The sequence below is a fragment of the Microcebus murinus genome, chromosome 4 (assembly GCF_040939455.1).
Source record: "Microcebus murinus isolate Inina chromosome 4, M.murinus_Inina_mat1.0, whole genome shotgun sequence".
NCBI lineage: Eukaryota > Metazoa > Chordata > Mammalia > Primates > Cheirogaleidae > Microcebus > Microcebus murinus.
Genome location: NC_134107.1, coordinates 55,730,596 through 55,749,757, shown reverse-complemented (window position 1 = coordinate 55,749,757; position 19,162 = coordinate 55,730,596). Strand labels below are relative to the sequence as shown.

General features: G+C 46.6%; 2 protein-coding genes across 2 annotated transcripts; both read right to left on the bottom strand.

The window, feature by feature from the left end:
* Positions 1-601: 601 nt before the first annotated feature.
* Positions 602-2,733, bottom strand: UBQLNL (ubiquilin like). The gene has a single exon (XM_012786603.3). It carries the CDS (start codon positions 2,640-2,642, stop codon positions 804-806), a length of 1,839 nt encoding a protein of 612 aa, XP_012642057.1. The 5' UTR covers positions 2,643-2,733; the 3' UTR covers positions 602-803.
* Positions 2,734-4,141: 1,408 nt separating this feature from the next.
* On the bottom strand, positions 4,142-10,630 carry LOC105883485 (olfactomedin-4). The gene is made up of 6 exons (XM_012786604.3): positions 10,486-10,630; positions 8,982-9,044; positions 8,044-8,202; positions 7,582-7,747; positions 7,048-7,207; positions 4,142-5,493 (listed from the first exon to the last, which is right to left on the bottom strand). Exons 1-6 carry the CDS (start codon positions 10,552-10,554, stop codon positions 4,785-4,787), a joined length of 1,326 nt encoding a protein of 441 aa, XP_012642058.1. The 5' UTR covers positions 10,555-10,630; the 3' UTR covers positions 4,142-4,784.
* Positions 10,631-19,162: the final 8,532 nt, after the last annotated feature.

Genomic DNA, 19,162 nt, shown 5'->3' with positions numbered 1-19,162 from the left:
AGTTAGATCTCTGTGTATTAAAAAGAGAGTAGTGACAGCCCATCAAAGTCCTTTAACTGTGGCAATGGCAGTTAGTGTGAGGTTCTGATGATGGTCAGTGCTCATGAGTACCTGGCTGATGTGTGGATTCTTCCTACTCTGGCCCACCAGGGTATTCCTTTTCCACTTTAAGACTTGAATAATTTGGGTTTGAGAAATCAAGACAGCCTTTATGACTAAATAGCTGGGTCTGTCTATGTAAACTGTTCCCTTTCCGTATGGGTATGTTATTATTGTCTTTCCCTCGATGTGGGTCTGTTTATGTGTCTCTAGGTGTCTGTGTGTATCTGTGTATGCATATGGCTGTATGTTGACTCTTTGTGCCTACATACATGATTCTTTCATTGTGTGAGCTTGTGTACCTGTGTACACCTGTCTGAGGCAACATATGCAGGTTCATGGATATTTAAGCATGGTACATGAAACTGATTCTTTTTATTGCTATATTAATATGAGCATGAAGTATGTGTATTTGTGTGTTCCTGTATGTACAGTTGGTAAGATAGAGATATCACACACAGTTAGTTGCTTTTTTGCTAAAGAAACAAAGCCAAACCTAGAGTGGGGGCAAGTAGGTGTAGCCATTTTATTGACAACTCTTCCAACCATGGCCAATGATCTATTTTTCAGTTTAGAAAGCACTGGTTGGTAACTCCTATTCCGGGACTTCTTCTGGCTGGAAGCATCAGAAGAGGTGGAAATGGCTGATGAGGTGGTCAAGTGGGTTAGCCGGCAGGTAGCAAGCAAACAGGTAGGCATGGTGGTTAGAATCCCTGGGACCTCTTGAGCTTACGGATAGCAGCACTGGTGTCCCCCTCACTAGCAATAAGTGCCTGTAGATTAGCATGGTGGTTCTGGAATCCCATGGCCTGAAGGGATTCCATCTGCTTTTTGAAATGAATCTCAAGGGCTTGTAGAGTGTGGGAAGGATCCCCATCCAGAGACTGTAGTCTCTGTAGGACTGCTCCAGACTTATGACAGTACTCAGGTCCTTTGGATTCAGTTATATCTGGAGCATTCCAGGGCCAGGGCACTGTGTCAGGGTAGCTGCAGCTGGGAGCAGGAAGCCAACCCTGGCCCCCTAAGTAGGGTGCAACCCAGGGCAAAAGAATAGGAACCTCTGTGGCCAACAGCTGGAGACCCTGCTCAATCTGCAATATTGCTTGGGATGCTTTAGGGTTTGCTAGGGCTATAAGTAGGTCAGAAAGCTGTAACTGCTGCAGCCATGTGGGCAACTCCTGCTGCCACTGTTCACTTAGCTGGGGGATACTCACGAACAACATCATCTGAGCTGCCAAGTAGGGGTTGTTCATAAGCAACTGCATCATGCTTCCTGTGATCTGGGAGTTAGTCTGTTCATCCAACAGCTGGAAATCATTCTCAAATCTCTGTTCAGAGCTACTTAAAGAGATAGTGGCATCCTTGTCTTCATCCTGGGGCTTCTGGGTGAGCTCTACACTAGGTAAGGCTGGTATCCCAGCTGGCTGACGAAGGGCACAAATGTGATTCTGTCCCTTGGTGGAAATAGTGGCAGTATTGGCCCTGGTAGTATGGTTGACCTTGTTGGAGGTTCCATTGGCTGAGGTGATTGAAGATAAACCACGAGAACTAGTATAAATGACTCGGGTTTTAGGTAGCTGATCCCGCCCTTCCTGGGATGGTGACGGAGATGGGTGGGAGGATTTGAATTGATCCAGCAGTTGTCCTGCTAGGAGAGCTATGAAAGGATTGCTTTCAAAAGGATCTTGCCTGCTGTTGAGAAGTTGATCATTGAAATCAGCACAGCTCTGACCCACAGTATTGTTCCCACTTGGCATTGTCTCTAAGCCCAAATGTGGCTGTGGGTTTGGTGGATGCTCAAGGTTCCGTCCAGGTTGCTGTATCTGCATTATCTCTTGGATCATGGCAAGGTTCCTGACCAGCTCCAGGGTCTGCGAAAGGATCTCAGAATTGTCAAGGAGGTGGGAGATCTCTGGGTTCTGCTGCATCAATTGTTGCATGTCTGGGTGTTCTGAGATGAACTGCCGCATGAACTCTGTGTTGGATAGAAGCCTCCGGATGCTAGGATTCTCCAGAATCTGTGCTGTGTGCTTTGGACTGCCCACTTCCAGGTTCTGGGTGTGAACCTTGGGTGCATCAGACCCCACAGAGTGAGATGATTCCACTGGGGCTTGATTCACGCCAGCAGGTTGGTGCACCGCACTGCTGTTTCCTTTGGTGTTTCTGTCCTGGTGGTGGAAGGGCTCATTGGTTGGAAGGTTTGAGGAGGAATGGGCTGGGGATCTGGAGCTATGCTTGGACTTGATGACCAGGTGGATAGTGTGGCCATCCATGATGCCCCTCTGGCTCAGCGTGTCATGGTCTTTGAGAAGGCGGCCCATGAAGACCAGCACTAGTTGGTCCATTTGACATTGGAAGTGAGCCGATAGCTTCTCCTTGAACTGCCTCACCAAGGTGTCATCAGGTATCATAAAGTCTTTCTGGCTGCCTGGTGTCTTCACTGTCACTCGAGTGATACTCAAGGAGGTATTCTTATCTGTAGGCAGACCTGAAGGATGCCGACTCTGGGGCTTCCTAGGCGTTCGAGAGATGACATGCGGCATGGGTCTTAGTGGGTGGGCAGGCAGGAAGCAGGTGGAAGCAGGGGCAGAAGGGGTGAGGGCAGGCAGTGTTGCTGCTGGCCTTTGTCTCAGGTGTTGTATTTTCAGGTCACAGGCTAGTTTCCTTGTTGCCCAAAAGGAGATGTTTGATTGGGCTAGGGCCAGGTATTTTGCGATGTTATGCCCTCACCCCAGCTCTCCAGATGTGGCCCAGCCGAGGCCTAGTGTGGCTACTGATTCATACTTGGCCCAGGTGAACTAAATGGTGATGAATCCTCCCAGGGCTACCCCTCCTCCTGTCCCACCCATCAAGGGCATGACATCTTCAGAAAAGGGATATTGTGATGTCAACCCTACCTAGTCTCACAGTCTGCCTGGACTAGCTGAGGGTGCAGGACATATTTGGGAGAGTCTATGTCTCTATAATAAAATAAAAATAAGACAATTTTGCATAAAAATTGGAGACAAAGCTCTCAGGATGGAACTAGTTAAAAAACCTAAATAAAAACCAGATTTTTAAAAATGTGGTAGATGTGGAATTTCTGTGTGGTACTGTGTATAGGCCCCTTATAGGGATATCAGAGTTGTATGAAAAGTTGCTTCTACTGAAGCCATATATAAAACCACATTCTTGTAAGAATACAGTCTCTCCCACAGGAAGGAGCTCATTAATTTTGTTAGTGATCTGAAAAAGGTAGGCTTTAGGAAAATGGAAGAATAAAGGTGTTATGTGGAAGAGGATGTCATGTTTTCCCTACGGTCTAGATTTTGGGATTCTAGACTTAAGTATGCTCCTATGTGGTGGGGAAAAACTTCCTCTGCCCTAGGAAGCAGGAGCAGGGCTAGCCAGGGAGGCTCCCTGTGGGGGTGTTACAAAGTAGAGGTGAGTGAGCTGTTTCTTGCAACCTAACTTTGTACCATGTATCACTAGATATTTTCTATATGTCACTATAACAGAATTTTTAGAATGATTCATTTCAATGATCTAACCCAATCCTAAATGCCCACATTTGCTTCAAAGCATTAAGAGAGAGGTGTCTATGAATCAAGAGGTGATGGTGGAGGTGGTTAATAGTAGAGTCCCTAAGGGGACAGGTATAGGCAACTAATAAGCCAGATTCTCAATCTCATGCAAATGTGGAGGATGTTGTTTGATTTTTATTTGGAAAGCTGATGAATTTTTTGTTAATGGATATGTTCAAATGCATATTTATGTCTATGTTGATGTTTGGGTGTAGATGGAAATAGTGTTTATAGAAGAATGAGACTGTATATGTCTTATTGAATGTATGAGATATTTGGAAATGTATTGTGAAAATGTATGACTCTTCTATGTTACTGGGAAGACCTCAGGGTCTGGATTGTATGTATTCCACCCACTACCTGCTTGGAGGAGGAGGGGCATCATGCAGACAGATAAGAGACAGGAGAGAGTTAAAGCCCATATGTTCTCAGTGTGTTAAAAGGAAAGCAAAGAGACAACAGTCAGCCAGGAGACTTCCTGCTATCACACCAAATATTATTTATTGAGAATGTCTGGACCCTGAGCCCAATCCAAGCCAGATCTTCTTCATGCTTAGTTTCCAGTTGCTAATTTCTTAGGACTGGTCTCAAGCCTAAGCGCCTCTCTCAACTGCACTCTAAAGTGAGATTGGTCCAGGACAGTGAAAAATGGATTATCAAGCTAAGACTCTGCCCTGAGGGTCCCAAAGGAGGCTAGGGATAAGAGAAGGACCTCCATATTTCACTCTAATGACCAGCTCCCCTGTATCTTCTGCCTGGAATCATATGTTGTCAGCCTGAGACTGACCATCCTAGGTCACAGATTTCTGGAATTTTAGGTGCCAGAGTCATAGTTTTCAGAAAGAAATATGAGATGCCAAAACATCAGAAAGAGGGGATACCATTTTCCTAGCTAATAATTTGTTCATTTTTTCCCAATCAAATCTCCCTAGACCATTATTAAAGAAATCTTTAATGTGCTGATTGAGATATTAATTACATAAAGAACTAACTAGATATAATCAATGTCTCCCAATCATTAGGGACAATGGTCATTTTGAGAAGTGATCCTCCTGGAGAAGAGGAAGAAGACACACTTCCACCAATGTCCTGCCCAGCCTTGGGGGCTCGGAGCCTGGAGAGCTATTTGTGTTTGACAGGTTTTGGTAGAGCACGAGCCCTAGGTGGCCTTGTGGCTGGTGGTCTTGGTAGCCTGCTTTGCGATGTCAGGAAGGTGAGATCATAATTCAGGAGGAACCCGTCATTGTAGACATACAGCTTATGGTCCGAGGGGCAGTAATTGATGCCATGCAGTGTTTCCAGCATCTTGTCCAGCAAGATGCTGAGGAAATGCCCCTGCCCAGTGTTGGTATCAAAAGCGTAGAAGATCTCCTCTTGGTGAGTGCTCAGTGAGCGTAAGGCATAGAGCACCCCACAGGCCATGAAGGCCCCTGACAGGGCTGGCTTGTACTGGCTGGTGTGCCAGGTTTGCTCTACTTCTAGGGTGCTAGTGTTGAGACGACTCACAACAAGGTTACCATTGCTCTCCTCGGTGGCATAGAGCACCCACAGCCCCTTCTCATCACCAGCAAAATCTAAGTCCTTCCAGGGCACACCAGCATAGGAAAAGCGATTAGTATTGGTGGCACCAGGCAGTGTGCGCCGCAGCACTAGGGTGTTGGAGGAAAGGTTGATCTTGGCCATGTCACTTGTACCATAGTAGTTAAAGTACATAAAATTCTCATACACGGTATTGCCACTGCCATCACCATAGCCCATCATCCTCTCCTGATAGTTCTTCAGCAGCATGAGGTCATTATAGGACTTGTACAGCCGGTAGTAGTCAAAGTACCTAGGCCAAGCCCCCCCACATCAGAATCATTAGGTAACAGCAATAATATACAAGGTAACAAAGGGCTGTTAAAAAGGGCAGGTTAGTGTGCTAATTAATAGCAGGGGCTGTAGGATTAAACAATGGATTTTTAATCCCTCTTCTTTTACTTACTCCATACTATGATAAAATAATTTAAAAAGTAACAGTAATAAAAACGCTAACAGCAGCAGTGCCTATGAGGTACTGTATATGCATTATCTCACTTAATTATAATAAATACACTGTAAGATAGGTTTTATTCTCACAAATTAGGAGGATAGGTCTCATAAAAGTTAAGTAATTTGCCTAAGGTCACACAGCTTAAAGTAAAATCTGCAAAAGCATTATAAAAGAATCTACGTTATTGACTGTCAGGACTGACCAAGATGATGCAAAGAAAATCATTCGTAGAATATTTGTCTCAAAATCAGTAATCAGCAAATGATAGCTATTATTTTTTCTTCTTTGCAGACAATCTTCTGTATCTAGGCTCCACTGCCTTCCACCTACCCTGGAGATGTAGGTTTCCTATACCAGGACATGGTTCGGGAGCTAGATTCAGGGAGATTTATGCCCATGAGATCACTTTTTAAAGTCGTTTAAATTATCTCTGAGTTATGAGTATTCTTATTCCTTAACACTGGGCAGTAACTCCTGGCTTACTCATAAAAATTTTGAGAGGATTCAAAAAGCAAAGGTATATAAATGTATTTTATGTGATACAAAGTGTTTATGGGAATTGAGGAGCATTATTACCAGTAACAATAATCTTTGTGAACTGAGCTTCAACTGGGGCTCTTCAATGACTGGTTCAACCTACATTCATCCCTTCCTCCCGTGACCTACTAAACTGGGTCTCTACCACATCTCCACACACACTGACTTTGAACACTGTGCTGTACCTACCTCCCTAGCAAGGCTGACAATCTTTTGAAGGGCTCATTCATCTATGTGTTGATTCATTTCTTTCATCTAATACATATTTATCAGTACCTACTATGTTGTCTATACTTTCTTATTTCATCCCATGTGATCTTCTCATATATTTAATTATCCTCATCTTGCATATGGCTAAGAATGAGTCTGAGATGTTGATTCATTTCCCCAAGGTCGCTTAGCTCAAGTGGCAGTACTGAGATTCAGAGCCTGAATGGCTTGACTGCAAGTCTGAAGTTTGGCCATGGTCATGCTTTAAAGTTCTATGCAGGAAGTTAGGATTCTAAGGCCCAGCTGTAGAAGAGTTTATCCTTGACATAGGATCAGATTTCAAAAAGAACCATCTTTGCATTTTTATGGAATTAAACATTTCAGACAATGGGTTTGTGAAGGAAGCTCAGGGTAGTCTGGGTGATACTTATCCCATGAGAGAAGTATTAGCAGGTGACCCATCAGGCCTAGGCTGGGTTTGCTCAGGGGCACACCTAATATACAGAGAAGAAGCTGGACTAGAATTACAAAAAACAACCATTAGGGTAAGGTTAGGGACCATACAGAATTAACCTGGTTGCACAAGAGCAGTCTTCCAGGACTCACCTGGTATCTGCAGTCAGAGGGGCCACCCAATAAAGGGAAGAGTCTGCATTAGGTGCTGAGTCTCGGCCCCAGGCACCTGCCTTGTATGAGAGGCCTCTCCAATTGAGCTTCACCACAAAGGGTCTGCTGACTTTCTGGAGGCCTCCATGATCACAAGAACCTAGAGGGGAGAGCAGGCAAGGCATGAGCTAGGTGTAAAGCACACAACCTGCAGAAAGCAGTGTGAAACCACAATGACTGTGTGTGCATTGGAGTGTATATCCCTGTACCTGAGTGTGTATGCAGGTATACAAGCAGGTTGATTTTGCATGAATGGAGTTCAGTATGCATGTCTGTGCATATGAGTATACCCATGTATGAGCATATACTAGTCTTAGTCTGCATCCTGCAGTGACAAACAAAACAAAGGAATGAAAGATTTATTCTCCATCAAGATTTTTACTGTCCTTCTCTCAGCACACAACAGCTAACCCTGCACTTCCAGCCTGGCCTCTGGAGAGACAAGATCTTGAGAAATTCAGTCTGTGAACTCACCAGGGGGCAGGGGCGGACCAGGATGTCTGGAGGCCCATTCTGGCTCCCTGTCCCTCTCATACTTGCTCAGTCGGTCTTTGAGGACATCCATCTCCTGGCGGAGAGCATTGATGCTGCGCTGGTCAGAGTCAGCCAGGAGCTTGAGCATGAGACTGGCATTAGTCACCTGTGGACATGAGAAGCCAGGGATGTGGGTCATGAAGTATTTTCCTTCCCCCACCCCGCATCTTCTATGTAGTGATGTCTGGGAGCATGGAGTGTTCTTAAAAACTGAATTCAGGCTGTCATATTTCTCAGCTCAGGATTATTTCCCCCTCCCCCAGAAAGAAGTAATTTTGGAAGTTGTCCAATATGTGACATTAGACAAGACAGGAGCCTGTGGGGGGAGGGCTGTTCTATAATCCATCCATGTTCCTAGGTCTGGAGTTGGTGTGGGAGGTCTCCAGCCCCACTATCTCCTGCCTTGGTCTTAAGCTGGGCCGCCAACTTCCAAGCTCCCTCCAGCTCCTGGAGCAGCAGATCGAATGCTGAGGTCTCATAGGGAGAAGAGAGGGCACTAGGATATCTGGACACCATCTTGTAGCTCATTTCCAGGGCATCATTGTCTTCATCTTCAATGACCTGGACATGTAAGAATGAATAAGTAGTTCCCCCAAATGTCAGCACCTCAGAGATCTCCAAATTCTGGCACTGGGCTCTTCCCATCCACGTGCATCATCCAGGGCCATACAGCCTACACAGTCCTCTCATAGCTGTCACCTTATTTGCTTCTATTAACAGTCTTTGAGGTGGGCATTAGTATTATCCCCATTTCACAGCTGAGGACATTCATATCTTTCTTTTCACTGCAGGAAAATAATTCTTACCTTCACACCATGCAGATCCTGTCTTCCCTCCCCTGGTCAGAGCCACTGCTCAGAAGAGGCTTGGTGAGTGAGTGAGGGGCAGACCCAGTGGGCAGACTGAGTGGGTGAGTGAGTAAGCTGGACAGACCCAGCTCCCAGTCTGGTCACATCCCATTGACCTTCCCCAGGAGCTCCTCAAGTGAATATTACAGTAAGCAACTAACCATGTCACACTGCTGATGTGACACTTGCATTTACTCATCTTTACCTACAGGATCACTTCCAGCTTGCCAGCTTGGGCCACAAGTCCTTCCATACAGTGTCCCTATTTTAACTCTGCAACACTAACTTGTTCCTGCCTCCTTTCTATTGTGTATGCCACTTCCAGACCTCTGATTATTCTGTACCTGTGCCTAAATTGTCCTCTTCTCACCTTCCAATGGACTCATAGCTACTAATTCACCCATGAATGTAGGAGTTACCCTTCCCTTAATTTCCCAAAATTGAAGCTGCAGTCCCTTCCAGCACCTATTGGTGAAGCCACCCTTACCCTACCTCCTGCACTGGCTGGATCCGGCTGCAATTCACATGGCTGGAAGCTGGCTTTTCCTCAAGGCTCTGTGGGAGAGAGCAAAGCTGTCTGCAGAGAGGTGTCAGGGGATAGGCTTGGAGAGCTTCCACTCTCCACATTACCCCCTCTCTAGAGATCTGGCATAGTCCCACAACTTTACCTTGTCTTGAAGAGAGCAGGGACAGAGAGTTCCAAATCATCAAAGAAGGGAAATTAGCAGTAACAGCACCAGGGAGCCCCAGAGTCTGGGCTGGTGTTTAGCATTAACTGTAATCCACATTTTGTAATTGAAAAACAAGAGGCTCCGAGAGTTTCAAAATATCTTACTAAGTGACACGATTAATAAGTGGCAATGCTGTAAGCTTCCCCCATGTCTCCTGCGTGTCCTAGATCCTGTGCTCTGACACCTAAGGGAACTGCAGAGCAGCAAGCTCTGTTGGGTGGGTTTGCAGCACAGGCCAAAGAGAGGGTAGAGGCAGTTTCCTTGCCGCAGCTAAATGGAGGGCTAAACAGTTCTAGGGCTGAGGGATGCATGATTTGAGTTATCCTCTCCCTGTCTATCATATTACCTACCTACTCTCTTAGAGCCCAAACCACTGATTCTATACCAGATTTCCTGAGTTCTAATTCTGGCTCTGTGACACTGGGTAAGTTATTTAATCTCTCTGTGCCCCAGTGTCTTCGTGTGTATAATGGGAGAAATTATAGCATTTACCTTTTTGTTTTACTTTAAGAATTATAGATAGTGAAATAGAGATAGACAGATGATTGATAGATAGAATATTTGTGAAGTACTTAGAAGAGTGCCTGGCCTGCCTGTGTTAAGACTCATTATATTGGTTATGATTCTGAGGCTATATCTCCACCTCCATTTTCCAAGTGAGATGAGCCAGCCCTAGATTAAAGATTCCTTCTCAATTTATTTTACTGGGCCTGTAGGCCTCTATACCAGCTGGGGTTTCCTTACAGAATCTTTAAGAATTCAGATGTGTGGCCCTTGTTCTTCTCTGAGAAGTCCCACTCATTGCTTCTCTGGCCCTGGAACCCATAGTTTAACCTGGCTGTATCTATATCCTGCAACTCCAGCCTAATAGTTTAGCTTCTGGGGAGAAATGAAGTCAAGACTGTGTAGCTTATTGTAGCTTGGGCTGGCCTCCCTTAGTTCCAGCATCCTCAGCACAGGAAGAAGGTGGCAGACTTTTGCAGAAAACAAGGCCCTGTAACAGAGCAGGGTATTCAGCCAGAATTCCTCCTCTGTTGCCTTTATCCTTGTCTTCCATCTCTTACCCTGTGTCATCACAAGCCAAGGGGAAATCAGAGCAGATAAGGTGTCTGAGCTTCCCTCCCTCCCTCCCTAGTTCTCACTATCATCACTGTCTCCCAGAACCTGGGCGGTTCTTGAACAGAATTGGAATAGTGAAGGAAGCCAGCCCCAAGCACAGAGCTGTCTCCCCTGTCGGCTATGATCCCCCCACCCTCTGCCTGTACCTGAGGCTGTCCTGAAAGCACCATGGGCAGCAGCAGTAGAGTGGTCAGAAGAGCTGGGATGGGCTGCATCTTGCATCAGCTGCAGGAGTGGAGTAAGTCCCAGGGGTTCCCCTGGGCTTTTATCTCTACTGGAGTGAACGGTCTCAGCAAAGGATACAGATTTCAACATCTGAAAGGGCAGGGCGAGGAACATGAGAGGAGGAAGGGAGGGTGTGGGAAGGTGAAAAGGAAGGTTGTGACAGACTGATGCCTCCAAACGTGGCGGGGGGAGTGAGTTTTTTACTACAAGCAGGATCTTCCTCATCCATCCCCAGGCTGAGATCTTTCCCACCCTGCTTGGCCCTCCTGTCCAAACAGATTAAGGCAAACCTGAGACATTCTGTGGGGGCCTTGGTAAGGGCCCCTTTCAGGGGGAAAGGGGGATTATGGTCTTTCTCCCAACTTTGAGGGAGGAAGAATCAAGAAGGAAATGCAACCCTACCTGTTCAAGCTCAAGAACAGACCCCATTGGCTTAACTGTGTGCACTTGGATGAAAGCCCAGGTGTATCTCAGGAGAGATTACTTCAGCAACAGTCTGTTGGACTGCTCTGTTCTATGCCTTCCCACTTCGCTATACACTTCTCAGTGTTTCCATATCTTTCCACTATTCGAATGCTTTCTCTAATTTCCCCAGTCTTCATGCCAGCAACCTCCACTGCCTATGCTCCAAGAAAGCCCCTTCCCAGTACTTTCTAACCTGCCACAGGAGGCTGTCAATGCTCAAGTCCTCTGGCCTTGCAACTGGGGTATTCCTTCAGAAAAGAAAGAATTTGGTTTCTGAGGCCTAGACAAAGAGTCACAGCCCGGTGTTCTTAGTGCTGGCCACCCTAAATTATTCTCTTCTCTGCTAACTCTCTTGAATACTTCTCAGGCAGTGGGGAGTCTCACATTCACCCAAGTGCCTGGGAGGGTGTCATATTTCCTATGAAAAGTGTATTGCTCCATTTTCTCTATTGAGGAATTTGGTCTCTGTAGCTCTACTGTCTGTATCTTTCATCTTTCCCTACTTTTCACAGCACCCTCAACTTTAGATATTATGGCCCTTAGCAGAAAGATCCTCTACTTACTCATCCTATCCTTTGGAATCCTTTTCCCATCATATACCTAGTAGAGAAAGGCATATGAAGCCCCCACTTCCCCTGCTGGGAAAGGATTTAAGAGCTTGGTTGAGTGTGTGACTCCAGGAAGTCATGCTCAGGGCTCTGTTGGGCTATCCTTGCTGAGACATCATTGCCTTATCTTGCTTTACAGACGCTCACCCTCTGTCTCCACACCAAGCACAGAGAACCATTCTTCAGCTCCTCTGGTCTAGCCTTGCTATAACCATGGGGACCAGGGGAGCCCAGAGGTTAGGAAGATAAGAAAGGAATGAGTTGGGAAACCTAAACTGCAGGAAGTAGGAAACCTGTCCAGCATCAGTGTCCAGGTGGGTGTCACTAGAACTACAATACCTGATGGAGGGAGGGACATAGGAAGGGAAGAATAAAAGAACAGATAGAGCATAAAGAATGACAGCTGGTGCTGGAGTCCTTGTGCCATGTTTTGCCATCTACAAATAGTAGCACAAGTTGGGAAAGCAGGAGTAGCTTCAGCTTCTGTTCAAACTAGGAAAAGAGCTTCAGGAGGCAGCCACAGTATTGTCCACTCCCTTCTCATCCAAATCCAGCAGGTCTCCCAAGCTCTAGGTCAGGCGTCCTCAAACTTTGGCCTGCGGGCCACATGCAGGTGTTTTTGCCCATTTGTTTTTTTACTTCAAAATAGGATATATGCAGTGTGCATAAGAATTTGTTCATAGGTTTTTTTTTAAACTATAGTGCAGCCCTCCAATGATCTGAGGGACAGTGAACTGGCCCCCTGTTTAAAAAGTCTGAGGACCTCTGCTCTAGGTATTAATCACCCATGTCAGAAACCATGTTCATTTCCAGAGTTGTGTTCTATTTTATTCACATCATGCCATGTCCTGAGCCCCTCCTGTCTCTATCCTTCCAGCAAACACGAAGTTCCTGCTTGGTGTCAGGCACCGTAGAAAAGGCCCCATTCAGAGCCATGTTTCAGTAATCACGTTCTGGCTAGGTAGAGTGAAGAAGAAAGATGAGATCCTAGTCCTCAGACTGTGTCCTGGGCCTCCCTGTCTGTCATGTTCCAGGCTCAACACCTTCATGTGTGCGATCCATCTATGGAGACCCATACAGAGGTAGGAAGGCCAACAATAGACTGGGCCTGCGTGATGAAAATAGTTTGGCAGGAGCATAGGGCCACCTGGGGGCAGACAGTGGAGATACCTTGGTTAGAGCTCTACACAGGTGGGTCCTGCAGCATCACCTGATTATCTGAGGGTGAAGTTGGAGAATATAGCAACACATTTATTCCTGTCAGGAGGGCCTTTCCGGCCCCACCCTCCTCACTGCCCCTGTGCAGAAGAGCTGAAGCAAGCACCTGAGCCTCTGAGCAATCTGCCGGGTCCGCACTCCGTAGACCACAGGATTGAGGGCCGGGGGAACCACCACGTAGAGGTTAGCCAGCAGGATGTGGATGTGGCTGGGCACTGTGTGGCGGCCGAAACGGTGAGTGAGGAAGGAGAAGAGGGCAGGTGTGTAGAAGAGAACAATGACACTGGCATGGGCCCCGCAGGTACCCAGGACCTTGCCTCGGGCACGATGGGATGGCAGGCGGCAGACGGCACGGAGAATGAGGGCGTAGGAGGCACCTATGAGCCCTAGGTCTAGGGCTGGGGAGAGCAGCGTGGTGGCCAATCCGTACCAGATATTGGGGCGCGTGTCTCCACATGCCAGCCGAGCCACCCCCATATGCTCACAGTAGGTGTGGGGCAGGGCTCGCTGCCCACAGTAAGGCAGTCTCTGGAGCAGGATCACAGGGGGCACCATGACACAGGCACCACGGGTCACAGCAGCCACAGCCACTGTTCCTACCACACGCTGGGTCAGCAACGCCCTGTAGCGCAGAGGCTGGCAAATGGCTACATAGCGGTCCATGGCCATGGCCAGCAGCACTGAGGACTCAGCGATGAAGGCCACGTGGACAACAAAGAGCTGGGCTAGGCAAGCTCCAAAGGAGATCTCACCCGACAAGCCCCAGAGCACAGCCAGAGCTTTGGGCACCGTGGATGTGGCCAGAACCAAGTCAGTAGCTGCCAGAAGCCCCAGAAGCTGGTACATGGGTGCCCGAAGTGCCTTGTCAGCTGCCACCAGTCCCAACAGAAGGGCATTCCCCACCAAAGCTGCCATGTACAGCAGGCACACAGGCACAGAAAGCCAGACGTGCAGAGCCTCCAGTCCCGGCACCCCCAGCAGGACAAAGGGCCCAGGCCCAGAGATCAGAACGGTGTGGTTGAGAGCTGGCAGTGCAGGATCCAGCCCCATCTCCTGGTTGCATCTGGCTGTCTCCCTGAAGGACATAAATGAAATCTGTGAGCGGCAGCTACAAATTCTGCAGAAATTTTAGATAGGTGGGGTGTGGATAGGGCTTAGGATGCTGTAGCATTGGCAGACCCCCCTCTTTGTGTTAGACAGTGTTCTGGGAATTTGGCATATACTGACCTATGGATTCCCTTACATAGTCTCGTGGGTTTGCTAACATTCTCATATGACAGATCCAAGAATTTAGTTTCTGAGAGTTAATGATCTTACTCCAGGTGGTAAATAGAAGAGCTAAGATTTGAATTGAAACTCATTTGACTGAAGACCATGCTCTGATAATCCTCTCCTCTGGATAGAATATTCCCTCATTAGCTCAAGCACATGGGGACATTAGGGTATGTTTTGCTTTAAATAACCTGTCCCAGAAAAAGTCATTTGTGTTCTCTAAGCCTAATCCCTCCAACTACAGTATAGCTGCTGTGTTCTCTCCAGCCAGGGGGAGATGTAAGCGAGAAGGAAGGATGTAAGGATGGCTGTTTCCTACTCCGTTCACACCGACAGATGCTCAGGCAAAGTTCCCGTTCCATGATCCATTTGCAGAAGCCACTATTTAAATTAAGACCCACTCTCCCAAACATTCCTTCCCATCTATTCAGTACTTCTGCCCAGATGCCCATGGTTTCTGGCATCCCTCCCTCCAGCTCTGGTCCACAAGAGTTCTAGGCACCTGGGTCATGGAATTTAATTTTTTACTTTAACCAGTGCAGGCATCTCTGGCTCCTCTTTCCTCTGTCCTTTGTCCATGAGCAGATACTTTGGGTTCTACAGAACACAGTCTGGGAAAACCCATGTAAGGACACAGGAGTACATCAGGGCTGGACTGCAGTGAGAGGGCCTGGGGTCAGATGCCACAGTGGCCGTGCGTCTGGTGGTCAGGTTAAAGTGGTGGGGGTGGGGTGAGGGAAGAGTTTGCTTGCCTGGGTTTAACTAGATAAAGAGCAGCCTGAAATAAGGCTGGTAAGGTGGGCATTCCATGTTCTACCCGAGAGTTATGACCTTGAACTTTATGAGAGAGAGAATCTGGCATCCTAACCTGTCCTGGAGACTGAGGGACCTGGGGCAGGTGAACAGAGAATCAGATCTCTGGCGTTGGGTCCTCACCTCAAGCTTCCCACACAGCCTTCTCTGCACGTCTGTCTCCTGGACCAACACCTTGACTCCTTCAGAATAGAGACAGGCAATAAACCAGACTAGACTCTCCCATTCGGGAGTCTTGTTAGTTTAGGAACCAGTGCTTCCTTCTGAAGGATGAGGCTTTGGTGAGTCCTGGGGCCTGGCCCTGTCTCTCTCATGACGGGGGCCCTACCAACTCCTCTGGACCCTGGGAACATTCTGCCAAGCTCCAATTTACCACAGGCCAGGCCCAGCCTTTACAAGGAAGGAGGATGTCAACTCTCTCAGGGCCTAGGAATGTCTCTCCCCAAACCACAGGGCAAGCACAACTTGTACCCAGGCAGGGCCTCTTAAGCAAGTTTTGTACTCAGGGTGTGGGCTCTGCTAGCACATTTCCTCTTGGAAAAATTCCAGAAACAACTCTCCCAGTTCCCCTGTGTCCTCAGCATACACTTCTTCCACTTCCTCCTACTGGCTAAGTGAAGGAGAAAAGGAGGACACTGGGGACCCTCTTGCACCCTCCAGGCTCATTGCCTGCCCTGTATCTAGTTCTCTTCACACATAATTGGACCCTTCTCATCTTCCACCTGCCACCTCTGCTCTCTCTTCTCCCCAGCCCCTCACCCCACATCCAGGCCTCACCACCTCAGCTTCCCCTGCATGTCGAGAGTTCAGCAAGGACATACACAGGGAGAAGTAAAGTGGCGTTTCTACTCTCCCTGAGCTCCCAGGCACAGGCTGGCTCTGGGCTGTGTGTGGCTCAGAGTTCTGGAGCATCTCCTTGGTGGCGATGCCACTGTAGAGGCGTTACACTGTCTTGTGATCTTCCTAAGATCAAGAAGCTCACATACAAAAAGGATATAGTCACATAGATCTGGGGCTAGAAAGAAGATTCCCAGGACAGTTTATTTTCTCAGATTCTTAGCCTTGTCCCTCTCTTGACAACAGTTTTCTTCTTGGCAGAAGGGGCTACCTGTGTCCTCACACTGGTTCTAAAGTTCTGTGTTAACTCTGAGTTTCTGTTCCTACCCTAACGGTGTGCTCACTCTAACTCCATTCACATGTGCACTTGTGGCACTGGTGGCAGATACCTGCATGAATCAGCTGCTAACTGAGACTTGTCCCTACCACCTGCTACCTCTTCCTCCATTGGGTTCCAGGCCAGAGCTCACTACAAGGTCACCATCTCCCATGTCGTTTTTCTTTTGATCATCCTGAGGGTGAGCCTGGCTCCTAAGGGCCAGTGTACTCAGAGTGGCTCACATATTGTTTCTTGCCTAAGAGACGTGAGGAACAAGGCATTCCCTCTAGGTCAGAGTAGAACATCAAAGAACATAGTAAGTGCAGCTGGATGCACTAAGGAAAAAAAAGAAGGCCCAGTGTAACAATCCAAGAAATGAATCTGAACAAACTGTGTTCAGTCTCAGATACGGTATGTGATTTGGGGTGAATCAATTAATAACTTAGAACCATGGTTTAATCAGAACACATGGTCCTCACCCTGATTTTGGAAGAGGTTGGGCTGGGAGGGAAACACGGCACAATGTTACATTTTTCTTGTTTCTGTTTATTTCAATTTCAGCACAGTGATAACAGCCAGGGCAGGCTCTGAAGCCAGAGTGTCTAGATTCAAATCCTAGTCCTTCCATATATTAACTGTGTGACTTTGGACAAGGTCCTCAACTTCTCTGTAGCTCAATTTCCTCATCTCTAAATTATAGATAATAATAAATGCATCTGCTTTACATGGAACATTGTAAGGATTAAATAAAATGACAAATGTAAAATAATCACATAGGACACAACAGTGTCTACAACACAGTAAATGTCCAACACATGTTAAATGTTGTTATCATCAGCACTCTTAGTATATCCCTTTCTGGCCTCTTTCCACTACATTCTTCATTCTCATTTTATACTCTGATCAATAGTCTTTTAATATATCTTAAAATTTTAAAAGAAAGTTGGGTTGTGAACTGAACTAAGTATGTTTAGAAGCAGAATGGTCTGGAGTTTGAAAAAAATAAATGACCAAAAAGCAGGATGAAAGGTTCTGATTAGATCAAAGAGAAAACTTCCTTTGCTAATAGAACCAAAAGCTGATTACAGGACTGTTTCTAACCAAAACAAGAAATGTGGCATCACTGTCCCCTAGCTCAAACTTCCTACATCATTCTGATCTGGAATGGGAGACGGGAAGGGAGTGGTGACCCTCGGCCCCAGCTCTCAACCTGAAAGGCTGCACTGGCCCTCCACTACATGCTCTCCTTTCTACCCCAAAGTTGCTCTCTGAACCAAAGGCTGAGAAACTCATTTTCATCAATTCTAAAAGGCTTTTGGTGGCATATTATCAGGTATTGGCACTTTTGACCTTCAGTGTTTGGCTCAATGTGGAATAAATCCAGGTAGAAGTCAGGTGAGGAGACCTTGGCAGGAGCCCCCAAAGCTGTGTCTAAGTTGTGACTGATCATGGCTGAGGGATTCCTGCTGGTGATGGGATGGGGGCCTCTCACCTCTCTGTTGTGGAGTTCGGATTAAAGACAAGGAGTGGGCATCCTGTTGCTATCCACCCAATTCTGCTTCAGTGCCTGCTGCTCCAGTCTGGCCATTCAGCTGACAGTGCCCCTGGGCCCTAGGAGACTCCAAAGATGCTTCTGTGGCAAGCTAGGAGAGAGCAGGTATGGGTGAGAAGGATTTATGGTTCTCTTCTTTGAGCATTTCAGGTGGCATGGGCCTTGAGCCCCTGGCGGGATTGAGGATCTGCTGGTCTCAGCTGTGAACTGTTAATGAGGAATTAGCAGAGATCTTAAGTTCTCTCTGTAGACTTTTCCAGGTCCCAGATTTATGTAACTGGTATGCTCAGGACCTGGGGAATGGTAGAGACTGAGTAGGGATATGGAGATGTGCTTCACTCTACACTAATGACAAACCCAGTTGCCATCTGGAAGTTGACAGCTGTCATTCTTTAGTATTGTTTCTGCCCCTTGACCTTCAGTGTTTGGCTCAATGTGGAATAAATCTAGGTAGAAGTCAGGTGAGGAGACCTTGGCAGGAGCCCCCAAAGCTGTGTCTAGGTTGTGACTGATCATGGCTGACGGATTCCTGCTGGTGATGGGATGGGGGCCTCTAAAGAGACAAAAGAGCATAATTTAAAGACCTGAACTTTTGTAAAAGTCTCCACTACTGTGTAATCTTGAGCATTCTCCTTAACCCTTCTCAGCCTAGTTTTCCTGCTGTACAATGAGGATTAATGTATTTTCCCTAAAAAGTGGTTGTAAAGATTAACATAGCAGGCAGAAAGCACCTATCAGGTGCCTTGATCTCAGGAGACTTGACACGACATTACACAATGTTCTGTGTCTTGGTAAGAGTCAGTTTTAAGACTCACTCTGCTTATCTGACATGTATCTGTTGTACCTGAATGATTGACATTCTTAGTTTCACAACTCCATCCCTCCTTCAAAAAATACATGCTCTCACATTTACAGCAATAAAATATGGTATTTTATTTACAGTAATAAAATATGGTAATGGCAAATCTTTTACAATATATCACTACAGTTTATGTTTTTAATCTCTAGTTTGAAAAAAAACTTTATGTATACACTTACAGAAAAAATTCAATACCAAAACAACAATAACAAAAAAAATTCTTATACAATTGTGGTTATGTTTTTATAGTCCAGAGTAGTCCTATTATCCCCTCTCGTTTTGGGCCTTTTGCTTATGGGATTTTGTGTGTGTAAACAGTACAACCTAAGGTATATGGGAGTAGTTCTTGTGATGTGACGCAGAGACCACAAACAAGGAGTCACTCTTCCAATGTGATGATTTAGTACTGGGGGTGCTCAGTGAGGAGCCCAGCTTGCCATTCTCTCTTGAGGTAGCCTCTGCCCTGAGCAGGCTGCCCACTTCCCAATGACAATACGACTTTACACATTTAGGAGCTAGTTCATGATATGGAAATCTAACTCACAGAACAAATAAAGCTTACAAAGTATTTTTCATGGCAACTTGATGAAAGCACAAATTTCCTAACATAATAATTATTTTATTATATGTAGGATTTGTACATGACTGTGATGTG

Bases quoted from the DNA above. Each gene is read 5' to 3' on its own strand.
- LOC105883485 (XM_012786604.3), bottom strand. From the start codon at position 10,554: ATGCAGCCCATCCCAGCTCTTCTGACCACTCTACTGCTGCTGCCCATG. The intron at 8,203-8,981 runs GTAGGGTAAGGG...TTACATGTCCAG, and splicing joins GGATCCAGCCAGTGCAGGAG to GTCATTGAAGATGAAGACAA. The intron at 7,748-8,043 runs GCAGGAGATAGT...TCATGTCCACAG, and splicing joins CGGCCCAGCTTAAGACCAAG to GTGACTAATGCCAGTCTCAT.
- UBQLNL (XM_012786603.3), bottom strand. From the start codon at position 2,642: ATGCCGCATGTCATCTCTCGAACGCCTAGGAAGCCCCAGAGTCGGCAT.